The sequence below is a fragment of the Rhinolophus hipposideros genome (assembly GCF_964194185.1).
Source record: "Rhinolophus hipposideros genome assembly, chromosome: 20".
NCBI classification, from domain to species: Eukaryota; Metazoa; Chordata; class Mammalia; order Chiroptera; family Rhinolophidae; genus Rhinolophus; species Rhinolophus hipposideros.
The window spans coordinates 16,327,729-16,347,041 of NC_138066.1; the positions used below are offsets into that span (position 1 = coordinate 16,327,729).

The 19,313-nt window shown below is 35.8% G+C and overlaps 1 protein-coding gene across 1 annotated transcript in view; it reads right to left on the reverse strand.

Moving 5' to 3' along the window:
- Positions 1-19,313, reverse strand: part of EFCAB5 (EF-hand calcium binding domain 5) — a gene marked incomplete at both ends in the record, with an annotated part of 137,916 nt that overhangs the window by 68,456 nt on the left and 50,147 nt on the right. Inside the window, 5 exon segments of the mRNA XM_081027072.1 lie at positions 8,576-9,152; positions 14,762-14,846; positions 15,789-15,851; positions 16,257-16,307; positions 16,313-16,339. Of these exon segments, the coding sequence (XP_080883198.1) occupies positions 8,576-9,152; positions 14,762-14,846; positions 15,789-15,851; positions 16,257-16,307; positions 16,313-16,339 (803 nt within the window).

Genomic DNA, 19,313 nt, shown 5'->3' on the forward strand with positions numbered 1-19,313 from the left:
TCTCTTTCCCTTTTAGTGTTTACTTGGTTTGTGTTTCCTTAATGCTTGAGCATGTATACTGACTTATTTTTCTTCTTTATGTAGCTGTGGCTGAAAAAGTATTTGTCTGAAATATTTCTTTGTAATGCTTTCTTTTCATGGACTAAATATTACATGATTAGCCCATAAGGCTAATAAAAAGGAGTCATAGGAAAAATGCCCAAAAGATATCTCAAGGTGTATCACAGACGCGCAGTGATAAGCAACAAATACAGGCATCAGAGATCATTACTAAGCCAGAACTGCTTATGCATTGCTATAACTGCCATACAGGAAAAGGTCCAAGGTTTTGCTGTGGGTCTCTTAAATATACTTCCTGGTTCATTTGAACTCTCATTCTAGGATTAGGACTGTATATCAGGACTGGGGAGGAAAAGAGAGGAAATTTACAGTATAATAGGCCCTGCTTCTCTGGAATAGTGTAAAATTCTAACATTAATAATTGTTTTCTGCAAACCTTTTTTTACTATTTAAATGTTTTCATTTTTTAAAATATCATATAGTGAAATTGACCTTTTTGGTGCACAGTTGTACAAATTTCAACACATGTACATATGTGTTTAACCATCACCATCATCAGGCTATTGAAAGTTTGCTGCCCTAATTTAAGAGCAAATTTTTTTCATTATCAATTCACAACGCAGTAGTGACTTACAGAATATGTGTTCTCATGCACTGGAGGAATCAAAAGTGAGAGGGAAAAGATACTGAAAGAAAGATGCTAAAAGAAAAGGAAATATGAAGAAAAGCAAAATGACACAAACATAACTCCTTATTGGTTTTGCAAAATTACATGCAAGGATTAAAGTCCTCTTCAGTTCTATACCTATCTTCCAGGAATTCTGATGAAATGCAATAAAAATATATTGCATGTGTACAACTTACAAACAACAGTATTATTTTATTTTTCAGATAAGTGGCTACCACTATGAAAATTGTTCCAGATTAGGAAGGAGTGTCTTCTCTATCTGTTGTCCTTAGACACCAAACAGAGATGAATCCCTTTTTGTGCTGGGAAGCAGGAAGAAGAAAACTTCAGATCAGGTTTAGGCAGATGAACGTTTTAACATTATCATCAGAAGATAAAGTCTTGACAAACCAAACAAACATTTTATTTGTCTTTTTCTTGAAAATAAATAAGAAAAACTCTCATTCCCAAAACGAATGGACTTCTCCAAAGCTCTCCAATGAATTGAGAACAACACAAACAATGATACAGTTCAGGGAATTTAAAAGCAGGACTCTTTTCGCTAGGATGCTGGGTATCCAAGCTTTAAGTCAATAGACATTGTGCTGTTGTAAAGCATCCCTAGGATTTCTGAATATTCTACAAAAACCTGACACTGTCCCAGGTTGACGTACCTGTATAGATCTTGGATTTTAAGCACCTCTGATTATTCTAACTCTTTCATGAAATTCCTACATCAGTATCACTCCAACAGAAATTGGGCTCTTAACAAACCTCAAATGACTCTAAATATTCAAATTCCCAGTTCAAGAAGCATCAAGGAAATAAACTAATCCTTGTCATATTATTGGTTGTCAATGGAACCTAGACCAGGGTTCTAATCTGCCCATTACTATTCCTTCTATAGTTATTGATAAACACCTAGGTTTATGCACTGATTGAGATTTACATATCCCTAACAGGAGAAAGGATTTGTCAATATATTGATTTACAGCCTTGACACAGTTTCCAATTTTAAGTTTTTTTATGGAACTAGATCTAAATACAAATCTAATTTATTTATCTGCAAGAACAGATGGTGAACAGAAATGTTCTTTAAGCTATTTATTACATTTAATGACACTGCTCCCTGCAGCTATTGGAACTTTTCACTAGTATTAAAACTCCCTTAATTTGGTTTTGCTAAATGATTGGTCTTGAAACTTTATTGTGCATAATAACCTCCTGTGGAACTTGTTTTAAATGCATTCCTTGAGGTTTTGATTCAGAAGATCTGAGGAAGAAGCTAGGAATCTGCACTTTTAACCAAGCACCCAGGTAATTCTGATGTTATTGGTAAGTGACCACACTCTGAGAAAGACTGTTTGAATTGAAAATAAAAATTCCATGTCCACACATAAAATAAAACAAGAGTTAATATACATGTCTCTTACTGTATTCCAGAGGAACATATGTACCTAATTCCAAAAGAATGATCATTTAAGCTTCTAATTAGTTGCTTACCCTACAGGAAGTACACTAAAACAAGTCACACAGAATTAAAATATGAAGATTCAGGAAGGGAATCAGATTCAAAGTGTCTTATTTGTTGTTTTAGGTCTGGAAGAGACCAAACAGCGGTCAGGTAATATAGCAAACTACATCCTAGGTGCCAAATCTGACTTGCTGCCTGATTTTGTATAACTCAAAAGCTACGATTTGTTGTTACATTATAAGGTAATTTTTAAAAATAAAAATAAGAATAATATTTTGTAGCATGTAGAAATTCAAATTAGTATTCATAAATAAAGTTTTATTAGAACACAGCCATGCTTATTCATTTACATATTGTCTATAGCTACTTTCACATAACAGCAGCAGAATTGAGTAGTTGCGACTCAGTTTACCAGGCAAAAAGGTTTTAATTTTTATGTAATAAAATTTATCAATATTTTCATGACTTTGAGTCATGGTTCAAAAGGCTTTTTACTGGTTATAAAGAAATGTAACCCCCCGTTTCTTCTACTTTTTGAATGATTTCATTTTTTACACACACACACACACATACTTAGTAGGGTATATTATTATATGGACAAAAAAAGCTGCAAATAAATCTAAAACCTCATTTAGTAGTTCCATTATTAGTAGGCTTGTTGGTATTATTATTTTGAAGCTATTTTATGTAAATTAATTATAGGATGAAGCAAATAAGTAGTTCTGTCAATCTTATTAGAAACCAAGATTTTCAGTGTAAGAAAAAAAAGAGATACAAATGTAAAATCAAAGAATCAGATAAAAAACCTGAAACATTGTATTTGATATGAAATTATTAATACAAACTCATTATTTAAAAAAATTATGTGTTAGTTGTAAGAGAGCCTAGACGTGATGACAATTCAATACTTATGAGCATTCCTAGTTCCTACATGACTGATCCCACTAAAAGGAACTAAGAATCCTTAAAAAAATAAAAATGCATGAAGCTTTAAAGACTAAAGAAGAAATGTCAGAAAAACACAAGAATCAAAGCTGGGTCAAGGTGAGCACTGAAAAGAAAAAATGACTACAATTGATTAAAATACATTGAATAAATACTAAAATCCATGTGGCCAAAATGATACTCAAAAAAGAACCCTTCCCCAAAAGGGGAAACATTTGCTGACACTAGAGGTGATTATTGAGAGAGAGAGACACACACACACACAGAGAGAGAGAGAGAGAGAGAGAGAGAGAGAGAGAGAGAGAGAGTTTTGAAAATCTAGAATTAAAGGGAAAGAATGAAACATTTATTCTGTCTTACTAGTAGAAAGCATATTTCAATGTAACCAAATATATAGCAACCAAGTTGGATTTATTTCAGGAATTACAAGATAGCTCAAAATTAGGAAATCTATTAATAAAATTCATTATTAATGAATCTAGGGTAAAGATCAAATGATCGTCTCCATAGATGTTGAAAAAGCATTTGACAAAATCAACACTCTTGATTTTATAAAAATCATGCTATGAGATAGACATTAGGTGCATTTTCCTTATGTGAGAAAACATATCTTTTCAGATCAAATGGAGTAGAATTATGGTATATATATGTATAATTTATTTAAATTGTTCATGGTAAAGCAATAATAGAAGAATCATTTCTACTTAAAGCCATAAACAAGACAAGAATACCTGTATCACCACTATCATTTAACATTTATTTGGAAGTAATAGCCAATGTAATCAGGTAAGAAAAAGATGTTGGAAGTATAAAAATTGAAAAGAAAAATAGAAAACTCCTATTACTTGCAGAAAATATGGTAGCATCGTTAGAAAAAACTAAGAAATCAACTAAAAATTTACTATAAACAATAAAATAACTCACTAAGGGAGCAGAATACAAAAATATACAGAAATTAATAGCTTTTGTGTATTCAAAGTATATCTAGATAGAAAATGGAAGAAGAAAGTCCCACTTACCATGGCAACAAAAAATGATAATATAACTAGCAATAAATCTAAGAAGAGATGCAAATGTATATGAAAAAACTTTAAGACAACAATGATGGATACGAAATGAGCAAATGGAAAAACACTTGTTCTCAGGTAGAAACACATTTTTTTCACATTTTTTTAAAATTAAAATTTATTGGGGTGACAATGGTTAGTAAAATTACATAGGTTTCAAGTGCACAATTCTGTAATGCATCATCAATATATCATATTGGAAACACATAAAGTTATCGATTTTCTTTAAGTTAATGAATAAATTTAATCAGATTTCAATAAGAATTCCTATAAGATGTTTTTGGGTGTTCGCTCCCCCTCCTTTTTAAAGTAGATGAATAAATCCTACAGTTCACATTTAAAAAGTACACACACAAGAATACACAGGCGTGATCAGAAAAAAAGATCAGAAAAATCCAATAATACACTCCAAAATATATAGGAATTTAGTAATAAATGTTCATCTCAAAATAGTGGGGCAAAGATAGACTATTCAACAATTGTTATTGGGATCACTATGTAGCCATTTGGAAAATGATAAAGTTGGATCTATATCTTACATCTTACCCTAGGATGGTAATTCCAAATTCAATCATAAAGAAATAAAAAATATTCTGCATGACAGAAGATAAATGGCAGGTGAAAAACACAGGAAAATATTTGTAACTCATCCACATTCTTTTATACAAAAGGAAAAAAATTAAGTATCCATATTTGTATTTGCTTATGTATGCATAAAGAAACTCTGGGAGGATTGGAAACTAAGAACATTAGTTATTTATGGCAGAGGTAGAGTACTGGCTAGACAGAGGATAGGGATAGGAAACTTTTCACTGTATAACTATATATGTTGGCTTTTGAACCAGGTGAATATGTTGCCTATCTGAAAAGTTAAATTTTGAAAAAGTCCCAACTCTCATATAGCTTATTTTCCAGTGAAGGGAGATAGATAATAAATAAGCATACACTTGGGAACCTAGTGAGATAACTAAATCCATGAATATAAGGAACTTATTTAATATACTTCATTACTGCCTTATAAATAGCGAAGCACTTAATAGTAGCTCAACAAATACTTTTTGAATAATTATAAAATTACTTATTTTAAATCCTCTTAAGTTTGTATGATTATGTTATTGTTTTATATGCTTTTCAATATAAAGAATATCATCAACTGAAAATATAACAAGTTGGGACAGATCCAAGATGGCAAAATAGATAAATACACTGTGTGCTTCCTTCCATGAACACATTAAAACTACAACTAAATTATGAAACAATCAACCTGGAAAACCATCTAAAGTCTGCCTGAACAGAAGTTTTATAATTAAGGATATAATTAAGGAGCCACATTGAGACTAGTAGGAGTGGTGGAGACATGAAATGGGCTAACCCCAAACCTCCGTGTAGCTGTTGAGAATCGGGAGGGACATCTCAGACTTGGAAGTTCCCCACAGAGGAGCAAGCCCCACACTGCCCCCCCCCAAGCTGGCTGTGAAAAACAGTGGGAATTCCGACCATCTGGGTGGGACAGAAGGCTGCAGGAAACCCAGATGTCCTCTTAAACAGTCTGCACACAGACTTGCTCGCAATCACTCACCCTGGGCTCCCGTGGAGGGATGGTGACTTGGTGGGCATCAGAGGTATACAGGGGGGAAGACTGAGGTGTGTGGCTTTAAGACAAGGACTGGAGGACAGTTGCCATCTTCCCTGTGAGGGGGCCTGCTCCTGTGCAGCTAACAGGCAGGTGCCATCATTCCTGTGTTGAGCCCTCCCCCACATGGTAAATCTGAATCTGATTGGCCTGGTGAGCTCCAGTGCTCCACCCTGATAAGATTCGCTGGGAACCCACCCCACCCAACACCCCCAAAGTACCTCCATCAGAGGTACTTTCTTGACAGCAGCCAGTCCCACCAACATTACACTCTTTCTTGGAAAACTATCTTGAGTCCATGGACCCCAGATGGGCAGCAACTAGCCTGGGTGTGCTGTGTGACTTTTGCTCAGTAGCTAGCTCCAGGCTCAGCACTGGAACCAAACCAGAGTCTACATTAACCTGGTCATCACAACTCTTCCCACTCTAGTGACTCCTCCCTGAGGCCCTGCCTCACTCAAATCACCTACCACAAAAGGCCTTATCAATGGGTGAGCCTTAAGGGAGCCGGCAGGTGGCAGCAGACCTTGGGGTGTCCTGGCTTTTTGTGGAGCTACTCCAGGATGCTCAAGGAACTTAGTGAGAACTTCAGCAAAGAGATAGTAAGCATTAGAAACGACATAGAAACCATAAAAAAGAAACAGGCAGAAGTGAAGAGTACAATAACTGAAATGAAAAATGCACTAGAAGGAAACCCCAGCAGACTAGATGAACAGAGGATCAAATCAGCAATTTGGAAGATAAGGTAGCAGAAAACATCCAATTGGAACAGCAAAAAGAAAAAAGAATCCAAAAAAATGAAGCTCATTTAAGAGACCTCTGGGACAACATCAAGTGTAACAACATTAACATCATAGGGGTACCAGAAGGAGAGAGGGAAAGCAAGTGATTGAGAACCTAATTGAAGAAATAATGACTGAAAATGTTCCTACCCTGGCAAAGGAAATAGAGATACAAGTCCAGGAAGTGCAGGAAGTCCCAAACAGCATGTACCCAAACAGGCCCTCACTGAGACACATTATAATTAAAATGACAAAGGTTAAAGACAAAGAAAAAAAATTTTTAAAGCAGCAAGAGAAGGCAGCTAGTAACTTATAAGGGAGCCCCCATAAAATTGTCAGCTGATCTACCAACAGAAACTCTGCAGGCCAGAAGGGATTGCCACAAAATATTCAATGTGATGAAAAGCAAGGACCTACAACCAAGACTTCTCTACCCAGCAAGACTATCATTTAAAATCAAAGGATAGATAAAGAGCTAAGAAAAAGCTAAAGGAGTTCATCACCGCCAGCAGTATTACAAAGAATGTTAGAGGGACTTCTTTAAGATGGAAAAAAAAGATCAAAATTATGAATAATAAAATGGCAATAGCTACATATCTATCAACAATTACTTTCAGTGTAAATGGGTTGAATGTTTCAATCAAAAGATATAGGAGAGCTGAATGGATAAGAAAACAGAACTGTTACATATGCTGCCTATAAGAGACTCACCCCAGGTCAAAAGACACACACAGACAGAAAGTAAAAGGACAGAAAAAGTATGTCATGAAAATGGAAATGAAAAAAGCAATTTTTTAAATCTGGGGTAGCAATACTTATACCAGACAAAACAGACTTTAAAACAAAGGCAATAACAAGAGACAAAGAAGGCCCCAGTAATCCCACTTCTGGGTATTTATCTGAAGAAATCCTAAATGCTACTTTGAGGGGACATGTGCATCCATATGTTCATTGCAGCATTGTTTACAATGGCCAAGATGTGGAGGCAGCCTGGAGTTGATGGAAGAATGGATAAACAGAAGGTGGTACATATATACAGTGGAATATTGCTTGGCCGTGGAAGGGAATGTGTTCTTGCCATCTGCAGCAGCATGGATGGACCTGGAGAGTATTGTGCTGAGTGAAGTGTCAGACAAAGAAAGACAGAGGTAATGTGATTTCGCTTATAGGTGGAATCTAAAGAACAAAATAAACAAACAAAAAATGGAAACAAACACATAAATACAGAAAACATTTTGCTAGCTGCCAGATGGAAGAGGAATGAAAAAAGGGGCAGGGATTAAGTACAACTGGTTGTTAACAAAGTAGTTATGGGGATATAGAGTACAGCATAAGGAATATAGTCAATAATATTGTAATAACTATGTATGGTGCCAGGTGGGTACTAGATTTATCAGGATAATAGATGGGAGGGGGTTGGGGACAGGGTGATAAAGGTGAAGGGATTAAGAAGTACAAATTGGTGGTTATAAAACAGTCATGGGGATGTAAATTAAAGCACAGGGAATGTAGTCAATGATATGATAATAACTATGTATAGTATTAGGTGAGTACTAGACTAGTCAGGGGGATCACTTCTTAAATTATATACATGTGTAACCACTATCCTGTACACCAGAAATTATATAAAATAATATTGAATTTCAATTATAATTGAAAAATTTAAAAACGGGGGAAAAAGTGAAGGGGAATAAGAAGTCCAAATTTCCAGGTATAAAACAAACAAGTTATGGGGGTGTAATATACAGCATGGGGAATATAGTCAATAATATTGTGATAACATTGTACAATATCAGATGGTTGCTGGGCTTGTATCATGGTGGTTACTTCTCTAAGTATATAAATGTTGAATAATTATTGCGTACCTCTGAAACTAATATAATATTGTATGTTAGCTATATTTTTAATAAAAATATTTTTTAAAAAAGAAAATACAACAAATTATACCTGTTGCAGATAGAGCTGGGAACATGTATCTTCAGATCTTCTGTGACATCTTTCATCGCATTTTGATAACCAGACATTCCTAAGTCTTTGATATAATAAGGATTGTTTCTCATTAAGAATTCCCCCAAATGATTAATCGGATCAAACTTGGTTGTAATATCAACTTCTGCCAAAAGCTTTTTTTTTTCCACTTGCGTTAACATTTTTTCCACGCCAGGAACTAAGGTGGGTAGAAGTTTGTCAAGCAAATATACACGAGTGTTCAATGTCATGTTTTCAGTATTGAACCACTCTTTGGGCAAATAATCCTTAGGGAGCTTTTTCTCAGCCTTTTTTTCTAGTTCCTTCCTCAGATGATCCTTATCTATTATTTTCTGCTGCATTGCCTGAGCTCTTGCCTCCACTCTTTCAAAAAGATGTTTTTTCCATGGTTGTTCTAGCTTTGAATCCAATACAGTTTGATCTAAATTAAAAACCACTTTCGCAGGTTTTCTAACCACAATATTCTTTGAGACTTCAATGTCAGAGTCCTTTTTTGAAACAGTTGAGATTTCTGGCTGCTCCTCCAGGTTTAATTCTAAGGCGGGGGGGGAGTAAAATGTAAGAAATATTAGAAGTAGATTTTAATCTGTTACTTTTAATATTATTAGAAAAAAGTTATTTTATATCCCTTTATACGGTGTATTCAAACACAGCTGAAAGTAACAGAAAATCAGACAATAGTGACTTTAACCGTAGGACATCTATTGTTGACTTGAGCAGAAGTCATTCAGCAGCTCAGTGTTTTTCATCAAGTACCTAGCCTGTTTCATTATTCTTTATTCATTTCTTGTGCTTGTACCTCAGGATCATAAGATGGCTATTGCAGTTCCAGGCATCACTTATTTGTAGGAAAAACGGACTGGGAGCAAAGGGGATTTCTCCTCTTGGGGTTCTGTTTTATTATTCGGGAAGAGAAGATCCCAGATTCCCTGCTCCAAGACTTTCTTTTACAGTTAATTGAACCCTAATTAGGTTACACATCCACCCCTAGCTGGTAAAGGGAAAAGGGATTACTACAAATAGTTTTGACCATTCATAATTTGTTCCTTCATGTCAGGGTTTAGATCAAGTTCTCCGCTATTAAGGGATTTTCATTTTCTACAAAATTGAAGTTCAGTTGTCAGGCAAAAAGGTAGGTAAATGTGTGCTGAGTGGGCGGTGCATGTTTAAATATATTTTTTCCCATGCTCATATTTCCAGGCTCTTTCATGTTTTCATTCTTAAAATGTACTTTGAAGCTATCAGACAAAAGGAGTGGACTGAGAACAGGCACCTATATCCCCTCCCTACCATAATCTCTAGAAATGACAGAAAAAGCTGTGTGTATTTTCGTGTAAACATGAGAATGCTGACGATCAGGAAGGGGGCCTTCAGCAGCCAGAAATTTTGAGTCTCTGAAAAATGTAAGGTAGGTGGGATTAGGTTAATTGATGAAAATATAAGACTAGAAATGTGCAGGAAAAAAATAGACACTGTGAAATTTGGGAGCAACTTTGAGGCGCCCCAAGTTCAAAGGATGTAGATATGGGTAACGGGAATGAATGACGTTTTGTGTATCTTTACCCTCTTTTGAGCTCCTCGCCAGGCACCAAAGGCATTCACCCCTGCACTGGGGCAAAGGGGCTTGAGATAGAGAGGCTGGATAAGGCCGCTACACACAGAGAAAAGGAATCGCTCACAGACTTCACTGTCTGCACATCTCACCCCTCATTTACAATCACTGGCATCAGGCTACAGAAAACAGAAATTTCATCCACAAAAAAAGCAAACGGGGATTCCTGAACGCAAATCTTAACACACACACATAAGATTCACTAAATATTTCAAGAAAACTATCTCTGTGACTAAATTCAACAAATGCAATAATTAATACCACCCAAGGAAATACCATTAATAGAATAAATGTAAGGAGTTTCTAAAAGAATGTTATAAAAAAGGAGAGAGAGAGAGAGCTTGGACATCTAGTATTCAGATCTCGGTTGCTAATATCATTCTACAATTAAAAACAAAATCAGGACTCATTGGAGAATGGCTGATTTAAGTATATATTCACATATATGTCTTCCTCCCCCAAACCCATAACCCCAGTCTAATCATGATTAAAAACAAACAAACAAACAAAAAACCTTCAGGCAAAGTCCCAACTAGGGAAATTCTACAAAAATACCTGATAGTACTCCTTCACACAATTTTTATTTCTCTGGAGCATGTGATACTGGTGACCACTCCCTCTCTAGTGATATGTTCTTTTCGTGGTGTGTCTGTTTGTCTGCCCAAATCTCTTCCAGGAGCCACCCTTCTCTTATTCTTAATCCATTTGGTATGGATGAGGCTGACCTCACCCATTTAGATCCAGGGATGGGTGGTGATCCAAATCTGACCACTGTCAAGGTCATTAAAAATAAGGAAATCTGAGAAACTGTTTGAACAAAGAAAAGTCTAATTAAGTAGTCTATAAAGAAACCCTTGAAAAGCCAATATTTAATCTAAAGAATGTCCTAAATCCAATAGTAGATAGTATTTATGAACCTCCCTCCTAAGTTTTTATTTCCTCCTTGGCTAGTTCTCTTATTCCAGTGTGGGGAAGTTGGGGAGGGTAGAATACTGCTCTCCTTAACCACTATTTTTGTGTGTTGTGGGGCGTTTCTATTCTGTTTTGTCACACTGCTCATTAATACACATTGCTTTTATTTTTATTTTAAATAAATGTGAAAGATAGCAATTCTTTAAGTCTGCATGTTCTAATGTACTCTCTTTGCTTCTAACCTTTCCAGCATAACCCAAGGCAGATACTCCTCCTACTACTTTAAGAGTATGCTACGGATGTCTAGCAAATTAATATCCACCCACCTGCCATGGCTCATTAGTAAACTTGCACACAAATTAGGGCATTCTCTATCTTTGTTGCAGACTGTTAGTGCTCCTCTCGTGTGCTTGGCTATTCCAGGTTGCTAAGCAGTAATCTTAGTACTTACACTGCCCCACTAATATGCAGAATGGAAGTAGTTGTGTGTTTGGTTACAACTTTGTTCAAACACTTCTCTCGTAGGGCCATAAAACGAAGAAAAGAAAAGGAGGCCCAGCAATCGCAGGGTTATTAAATCAGGATTTATTGAACAAGCCTATCTGCTGCTGTCTTGAGAGTGACCTCTGAATTCAAGGGTCATAAATGACAGCACTTCCTCAAGGGCAAATTAATTCAGACATCCAATGGAATATAGTTTCAAACAGGTCCTGGGGTTTTCAGTAGGCCGGTGTTTGGACCTTCCTAGACCTTTTACAGGTAGATTGATTCATTTATATGTGCACCGAATAAATAATTAGCAATGTCTCATTTCGTGCCCAGCACTATGCTAAACACTGAAATTCTTTTTCAGGATTGTCTTCCTAAACTCTTTATAAAATTAAAAGACTTTCAAATTGTCCCCCCACATACACACCTTCACTCCTGTATTAATCCTTCTTCTAACATACAAAGACCTATTCAGGCACTCGGCGCATAAATGCTTTCAACTAAACAAGTAGGAACACAAAAGAATTCCTTATTCATGTTTTGAAAAGTTCAGCCTTGTAAGTGACTTTTATCATTTTCTGCATTTAGTGCATGGCTGGCTGCTGGGCACAGCCTCAGTACAACCTAACTTAAGGAAATAAATGGGAATGAATTACAAGCCACATTATAATTTGCCTTAGTAGATTCTTTCTTCACAAGGAAGCATATAACATGGGTGGGACTGGCCCCTCATTCAAGTGGTGAAAATTGACCCAACAAGGTTATTTAACTAGATGTGTGAAGTTCTCTTTAAACACAGGCCCTGTCTGAAACTCAGCTGGCTTGGTCTTATCAGAATGCCTTAACACTTCTACATACTGTGGAATGACTATTGGGAAAGCAGAGGAAAAGCAGCCCTATGAAACACTGCTAGAATGAAAATTCAATAGCTATAGGAAAAAGCATTTTCCTACGAAACTTTGTTAATCTTAGGACTGTGTAATGCAACAGAACTGAGCAAATTGGTAGTAAAAAAAGAAAAAAAAATTCTCAAAATACAAGTTAAGCTCATAGCCTGAAAAGTAAAATAATTAGGGTAAAGAAATAAGGAATTCATAGGGTACATTTAACCACAGTATTTCCTATGTAAAAATATGTGTTTGAGTGCATTCTAGGAGCTGCCTGGCAAGATAACATCATTTTGACATGTATATAACAAGGATTAAAACACTTTATTTGACATGTTGAAGTTGTAGTAACAATTCCTTTTCCTACTTCACACACACACACACACACACACACACACATGCTCACAAAGGAGATTCAGAATATTAGGTTGAATTGTCCCCAATCACCGAATAAATAAATACATTGCATTGCATTTAATATCGCACACAAGCAACTGCAATGTTTTCAGTATATACATATTCTGGGATAAATAGACTTACACAAATAAAACATACATGGAAAGGCAATAACAGAAATTTAAAGTACAAGAAAAAGAAAGACCAAAAACACTTGATTGATGTATTCTACAGAGGCAATAAATTACATGAGTGAATACATGTGTGAAGTTTTGCAGATGCAAATTTGGCCATAACCGATTACATGAATACCTAATTAGATTTATAACATATTGCCTAGATCACAATTCTGTTTAGCATGTTTAAAATTAAAGAGTTCATTTATAAACCAGACCCAAGTGATTAAGGTAACGGCAAAGTATATTGTCATGCAGGGACTCTGGTCCCACTCCCCGCACCAGAACGCAGGATATGGTGAGGCTAAAAAGGAACACCCACGGAGCCATGGATAGGGGGTTCATGCCACTATATTCTCCCTGGCGGCTGGGTTGGAGACACAGAAAGCAGGCTCCACACAATGTACAATCTGCCACCTGCTTCTCTGCCAACCAACTAACCCCTTGCTAACTGCAATCCGTGCTTGCTAGCTCAGCTATGGCAGTTATATCAGTGGCCAATGGCTAACTGGTTACAAGTCATGGCCACCTACTACCAGAGCCAGCACCTTTCCACGTGAGGCTGAGAGCCTGGAAACTGCTCTCTGGGACTCTGTCTCCACATATATGTATGGGGTAGTGGTGGCACAGGGTGGGAGTGAGGAAGAAAGTACATAAAAACAAGAAACTGTGTCGGGATTGAGACAGGTGGAGAGGGACTTGGCAAGGAACTTTTTAAAAGTTAGTGAAGCTGTGTGAAAAACGTACTAAATTTACAATAAAGACAGAATAAGTGTTGGAAAGTTTGGTTCTTAATGTGTATGTATTAAAATATGTATTAATAAGAAGAAATAGGAAAATCACTGCTTTTCATTGGTTTATAAGACAAAAATAATAATAAAAATAACCACTGGAGAAAAGCAAGCACCTAAAATTTATTTTAGCATCTATATATAATAGCAATTTATAGTGTTAAAGACACTTTAACAATTATTGTAATCAGCCTAGCACTGCCTATCACATACTAAACACTCATAAATGGAATTGAAGGGAATTTTAATTAATTGAAATACAAATTAAAGTTGTTAAATTTTAAATACTGTAAAGAATTCTGTCGTATAGGATTTCACTAAGTATCTGAAGTTAGAAGAACTAGTGAAAGGGATGAATGTCTTGCTCACTTATTTGTTGCCTTCTTGACCCTATAAATTTTCTTTTTTCTTCAGCTTTTTTTAAAAAATTAAAGTTTATTGGGGTGACAATTGTTAGTAAAGTTACATAGGTTTCAGGTGTACCCTATAAATTTTCAATCGGCATAATTATGTGGGATTTCATTTAAGGATGGGACTAGAAGTCAAACAGAACAAATGTGTGGTCAAGTACAGGAATAAAAAAAAAATAAGCAGGTTCAATCACTAGGGCTTCTCATTTTGTTTATATTAATAGGTTTTCAGGTGTGTGTCTGTCAGCAATCTTAGCTAATTTTCTGTTTAAGTACAAGATGAATAGACGTAAAGTTGCCTCAAAAGTATTAATAGAAGGTGAAGGAAATACATTTTAAACTATTTCCCAAGCTGCATTTAAGATACTTCTAGGATTATGTTTTTAAAGGGCAAAATCATGAAGAATGTATCCCTAATGAAAACTTAATAGTTTTCAATTCTATTGTATAAAGGAAAAGCTGGTTCTCTACCTGGGGGTTTGATTTCATTTGTTGCTTCTTTTACTACATGGTTGCTGGTGTCTAATGCAGAACTGTCTGGTGGATTCTGTAAACTCTGAAAGGAAAAAAGAAACATCAGTTGCTTTTCCTCAAAATTGCATAATAAATCCCAATTAAAAATGCAGATAAATGCTTTGTAGGAGTTACCAAACATTCCTACTTAATTTTGCTAGGATTTAATGCTGTATATTAGAAGCAAAGCAGTAATCACAGTCTATTTACTGCATTCACAAGATAAAATACATTGTCTCAACATGTTAGTGCATCTTCCTATTGCTAACAAAGCAATATGCTAAGAATATTATCCTAGATGTGCACTATTCCTTGAATTATACAATACTTTCTAGAAACATAATTTGAGACCACAGAATAGTGAAATCAGACATTTGAACATGCTATTTCTTTTACTGTTAGAATCATCTTCCATATTTGTGGTGGAAAGAAAAACATTTACATCTTAATTGAGGAAATTAAAGGTTAATCTTATGAATAAATAGTGGCAAATAGCTTTTGTATTCATGCTTATTACTTTTAAAAGAATAAGAATATTTTTAAGACTCACATTAGTCAAGTTAATGGTGAACCAATATAACTATTTTCAATTGCCTCCCCTTTTCTTTAAAATGCTTTCTCATATGTCTTATATTAATAAACACAAAATTACTTAAATGATTAACATAGAAGTTACGTTTTCAGAATGATAGTGAAATTACCTGAAAACTGATGGTTATTGTACTTAGGGTAACAGTTCTGATTTTAGAAAGCAACCTTTATTTATCTATAATCATAGTAACTCTTAACAAATTATCTATGGAAGATTCCTGCAATATGCTTAAGTGAGTCAGCTTGATCAACATGAGTTTGGCCTTTTCCATTTGACACTTTGTTTATCTGTTTGAATACCCACATCTTTTCTTTTCCTTCTTTCATACGAAAATTAATTTTGTGTCCAGTTTACTTTCCCGCATTAACATCTGATTATTCAAGAATACTCTACCTCAATAGGCTCTTTCACTTCGGTTGCTTCCTGTTTATTATCTTTGTGTTCATTTCCATTTTCCTAGGCGGAAAATGGCAGTGTTAGTAAGTGGTATCCAAAAGGAACTGGAGATAAAACTAACATCTTATACTCTAGTATACAAGCTTTTTATGTAAAAAAATTTTCACATAATGAGTAAACAACACACCAAATAAAATCACACCAAGAAGCTGTATTAACAAATTCAAACAGTAACAGGCATGTTAAATATAAGGACTGCCAACCAATTAGAACCAAGTAGAAGCAGGACACTGCTTCTTAGTTGACCCCTCTTTTTCAGCATTTTTGTCAAAATGCTGATGCAGAATACTTCAACTAAAAAGAGAAATAATTAAGAATATGATATTTCCTCTCAATTTTCCTAAGAATGTTGAATCTCAAATCCTCTCAGGGTCAAATTGTTAGGAACCTATTTAGGCCACGTACCTGAGCAGGTTTGGGTTCCTCTTCAGATGCTGACTCACTCATCTGGACCACTCAAAGATATCACCAAATGACAGGGTAAAGGATTATCAGACCATTATTAATAACAAAAAGAGAAAAAATAGTAACAACAAAAAGTACTCTGAAAGATCAAAATCTCACCCACCCCCACCACATCCCACCATTCTATTGAATGACAGTAAGTTCTCAACTGCTAAATGTTTCAAACTGTACTACTGTTATTACTGTTATTACTGACCAAAGCTAGATTAATGCTAGGCTAGTGCTAAGGGAGGCAGAAAAAGGGAAAAAAGAACTATAAAATAGCCAGAAAACAATAAGATGACATTAGTAGTAAGCTCTTACCTATTAATAATTACTCTAAATGTAAATGGATTAAATTCTCCATCAAAATGCACTGGCTGGATGGATTAAAACAAAACAAGATCCAACTATATGCCGCCTACAGGAGACATTAGCGTTAAGGGCACATAAAGGCTCAAAGTGAAAGGATGGAAAAAGATATCCTGTGCAAATGGAAACCAAAAGAGAGCAAAGATAGCTATACCTGTATCAGACAAAACAGACTTTATGCCAAAAACTGTAACAAGAGATAAAGTCATTATATAATGATAAATGGGTCAATTCATCAAGAATTATGGGTTACAGAATTACAATATTAATTGAATTAACAGTTCAGCCATGTGAAAATTGGGGCACTGATTGGGAAGAAGGGGTACTCTGAAATTTGGAATAGGGACATTTAGTTGGACTAGGAAACTGATAATTTCAAATTCCTGAGTCACCCTGAGCCTCTTTTGCCAATGGAAACAGTTTGTCCTCCTGTATTTGTGGAGATTAGCCTTCTCTTAATTGCAAATCTTGTGATAATCTCATCTGGGGCAATTGCCTTGCAAGGGGATGCCCATTTTCCTCAAGACTCATCAATACCACTTCTTACTTCTAGTAGAATCATAATTAAAATCAGATCTTAAAATGCTCCAGCAGGGAAAGTACAAAGTCTGACCAGGAGGTAATAGCTTTCACAGCAACAGATTTTCACTATTTGCTTATAAAGTAGCAGAAACCCAGGGAATATGTGATCATTTGTTATATTACCCAGCAGAGTATATTATAAGGAAGTTAAAGCAAGGAGCACAGAATATAGTACAGGGTTTGTTAGAATTTCTTTATATGGCTACTCTTATCAGAAATTAATGTGTTAATGTGTTAGCATCTCCAGCTGGAAGTGACACTAACCATTTACTTGGTAAGTTTACTGAAACTTAGACTCCACAGTGGCCTATGTTTAACTGAGATACCAGAACTTCCCTGGCATAATATAAGAAGAAATCCAAAGGCTTAGGGAGACAGGAATGTTGGAGTAGATTTATCACCTATGACCTGCACTTCTACTCCCCCCAAGTACATCCTCCTAGAGGACACTCTGGGGACATTCCTTTACTAAGGCATAAAAAAATCATATTAGAGAATATATACTTACATCCTTGAAAAGCTCTATGGTGTCTTTCTTCTGTAGGCTAGGTGATGACCCATTTCAAAGTAGCAGAGGCCAAATGTCAGTGGTGGGTACATTTACCATAAAGAGAAGTAGAGACATAGTGGTAATCAGATGCTTTGACCCTTAGTGATCTTTGTGGTTAAATAATTATGGTGGCCCTAGGAATAAAATAGATGGCCAGCCTACTAAAATGTTGATGATCTACACATAATATTAAAAATCCATATATGGTGGCCAAAAAATATGACATTAGTCACCATAATGGAGAGTTTTGATTTCTCACTGAGTTTCCAGAGCTAAGCCCCTTTATTAAAAGGAAGGCTAGAGTCCCTAAAGGGAGGATTCTGCTGCATTGCCATTAGTATATACTGAAAATCTTCCTCTAAGTCGTCTCCACAGGGACCTGTGGCCATGTCCTAAAGTGACTGTGTGCTCCGGAAAAAGAAATATCCAAGTTATTCAGGAATTTCTAAACATTGGCACTAAATTGATGTTAACTCCTGGGGACCCAAAATGCAACTGCTGTCTACCAGTTTAAGTGGGGGCTTAGGTGAACAGGTGAGAGATGGAGTCTTCAGTTTAAATCACAGTGAGCTGAGTAGGTCCATAGAATGACTCCCTGGTAATTTCATCAGTTCCTGGATGTATAATTAGAGTACATACCTAGTAACTAGCAGAACTTCCATACTGCTCCCCCTATCCTGGAATAAGCACCATTATAGTATGAAGGGACAAGTTCAAGCCCTTAGGAATCCCCTCCCCCACATACACACATACCAGGAGACTAAACAAAAATTATTGCTTTCTTCGGATGGCAGAATGGGGAATTACAGAGATTAGTGACACCAACACAGATTTGAAAGAAGCAGGGGTGATGAAACCTATTTCATGCCAATTTAACTTGTCTGTTGGACCTGTGAAGAAGGTGAACAGATCTTAGAGAATGACCATGGAGTATTACAAATTTAATCAGGTAATGCCTCCAATTACAGCTGCTCTTCCATAGGTAATATCTTTACTGGAGCAAATCAGCATAGCCCCTGCCACCTAGTATGCAACTATATTTCCATACAAATAGGCAAGGAACACCAGAAGCCATTTGCCTTTACTTGGCAGGGCCAACAGTATAACTTCAGTCTTGCCCCAGGGCTACCTCAATTCTCCTGCTCTCTGCCGTAATATAGACCGTAGAGGTATTGAGCATCTTGACCTTCCAATCAGCATTGAGTTGGTCCAGTACATTGATGACACTGTGCTGATTGGATCTGGGAAGCAGGAAGTAGCAAGTGGGAAAAAAGTAAGAATCATATATGATTTATACTTGTAAATTTTGAATTGTGAAATTGTTTTAAATTTATCACCTAATTGTATAAAGTAAGTTATCAATAATGACTACCAAGTGATCATTGTTCAACTGTCTTGTTCAGGAATTATATAGTCATTTCAATCATAAAACCGCACATAAAAAGTTATGTTTATAAGGAATCTCAGGTTAATAAAAAAGTTATGTTTATAAGAAGGAATCTCAGGTTTTTCAT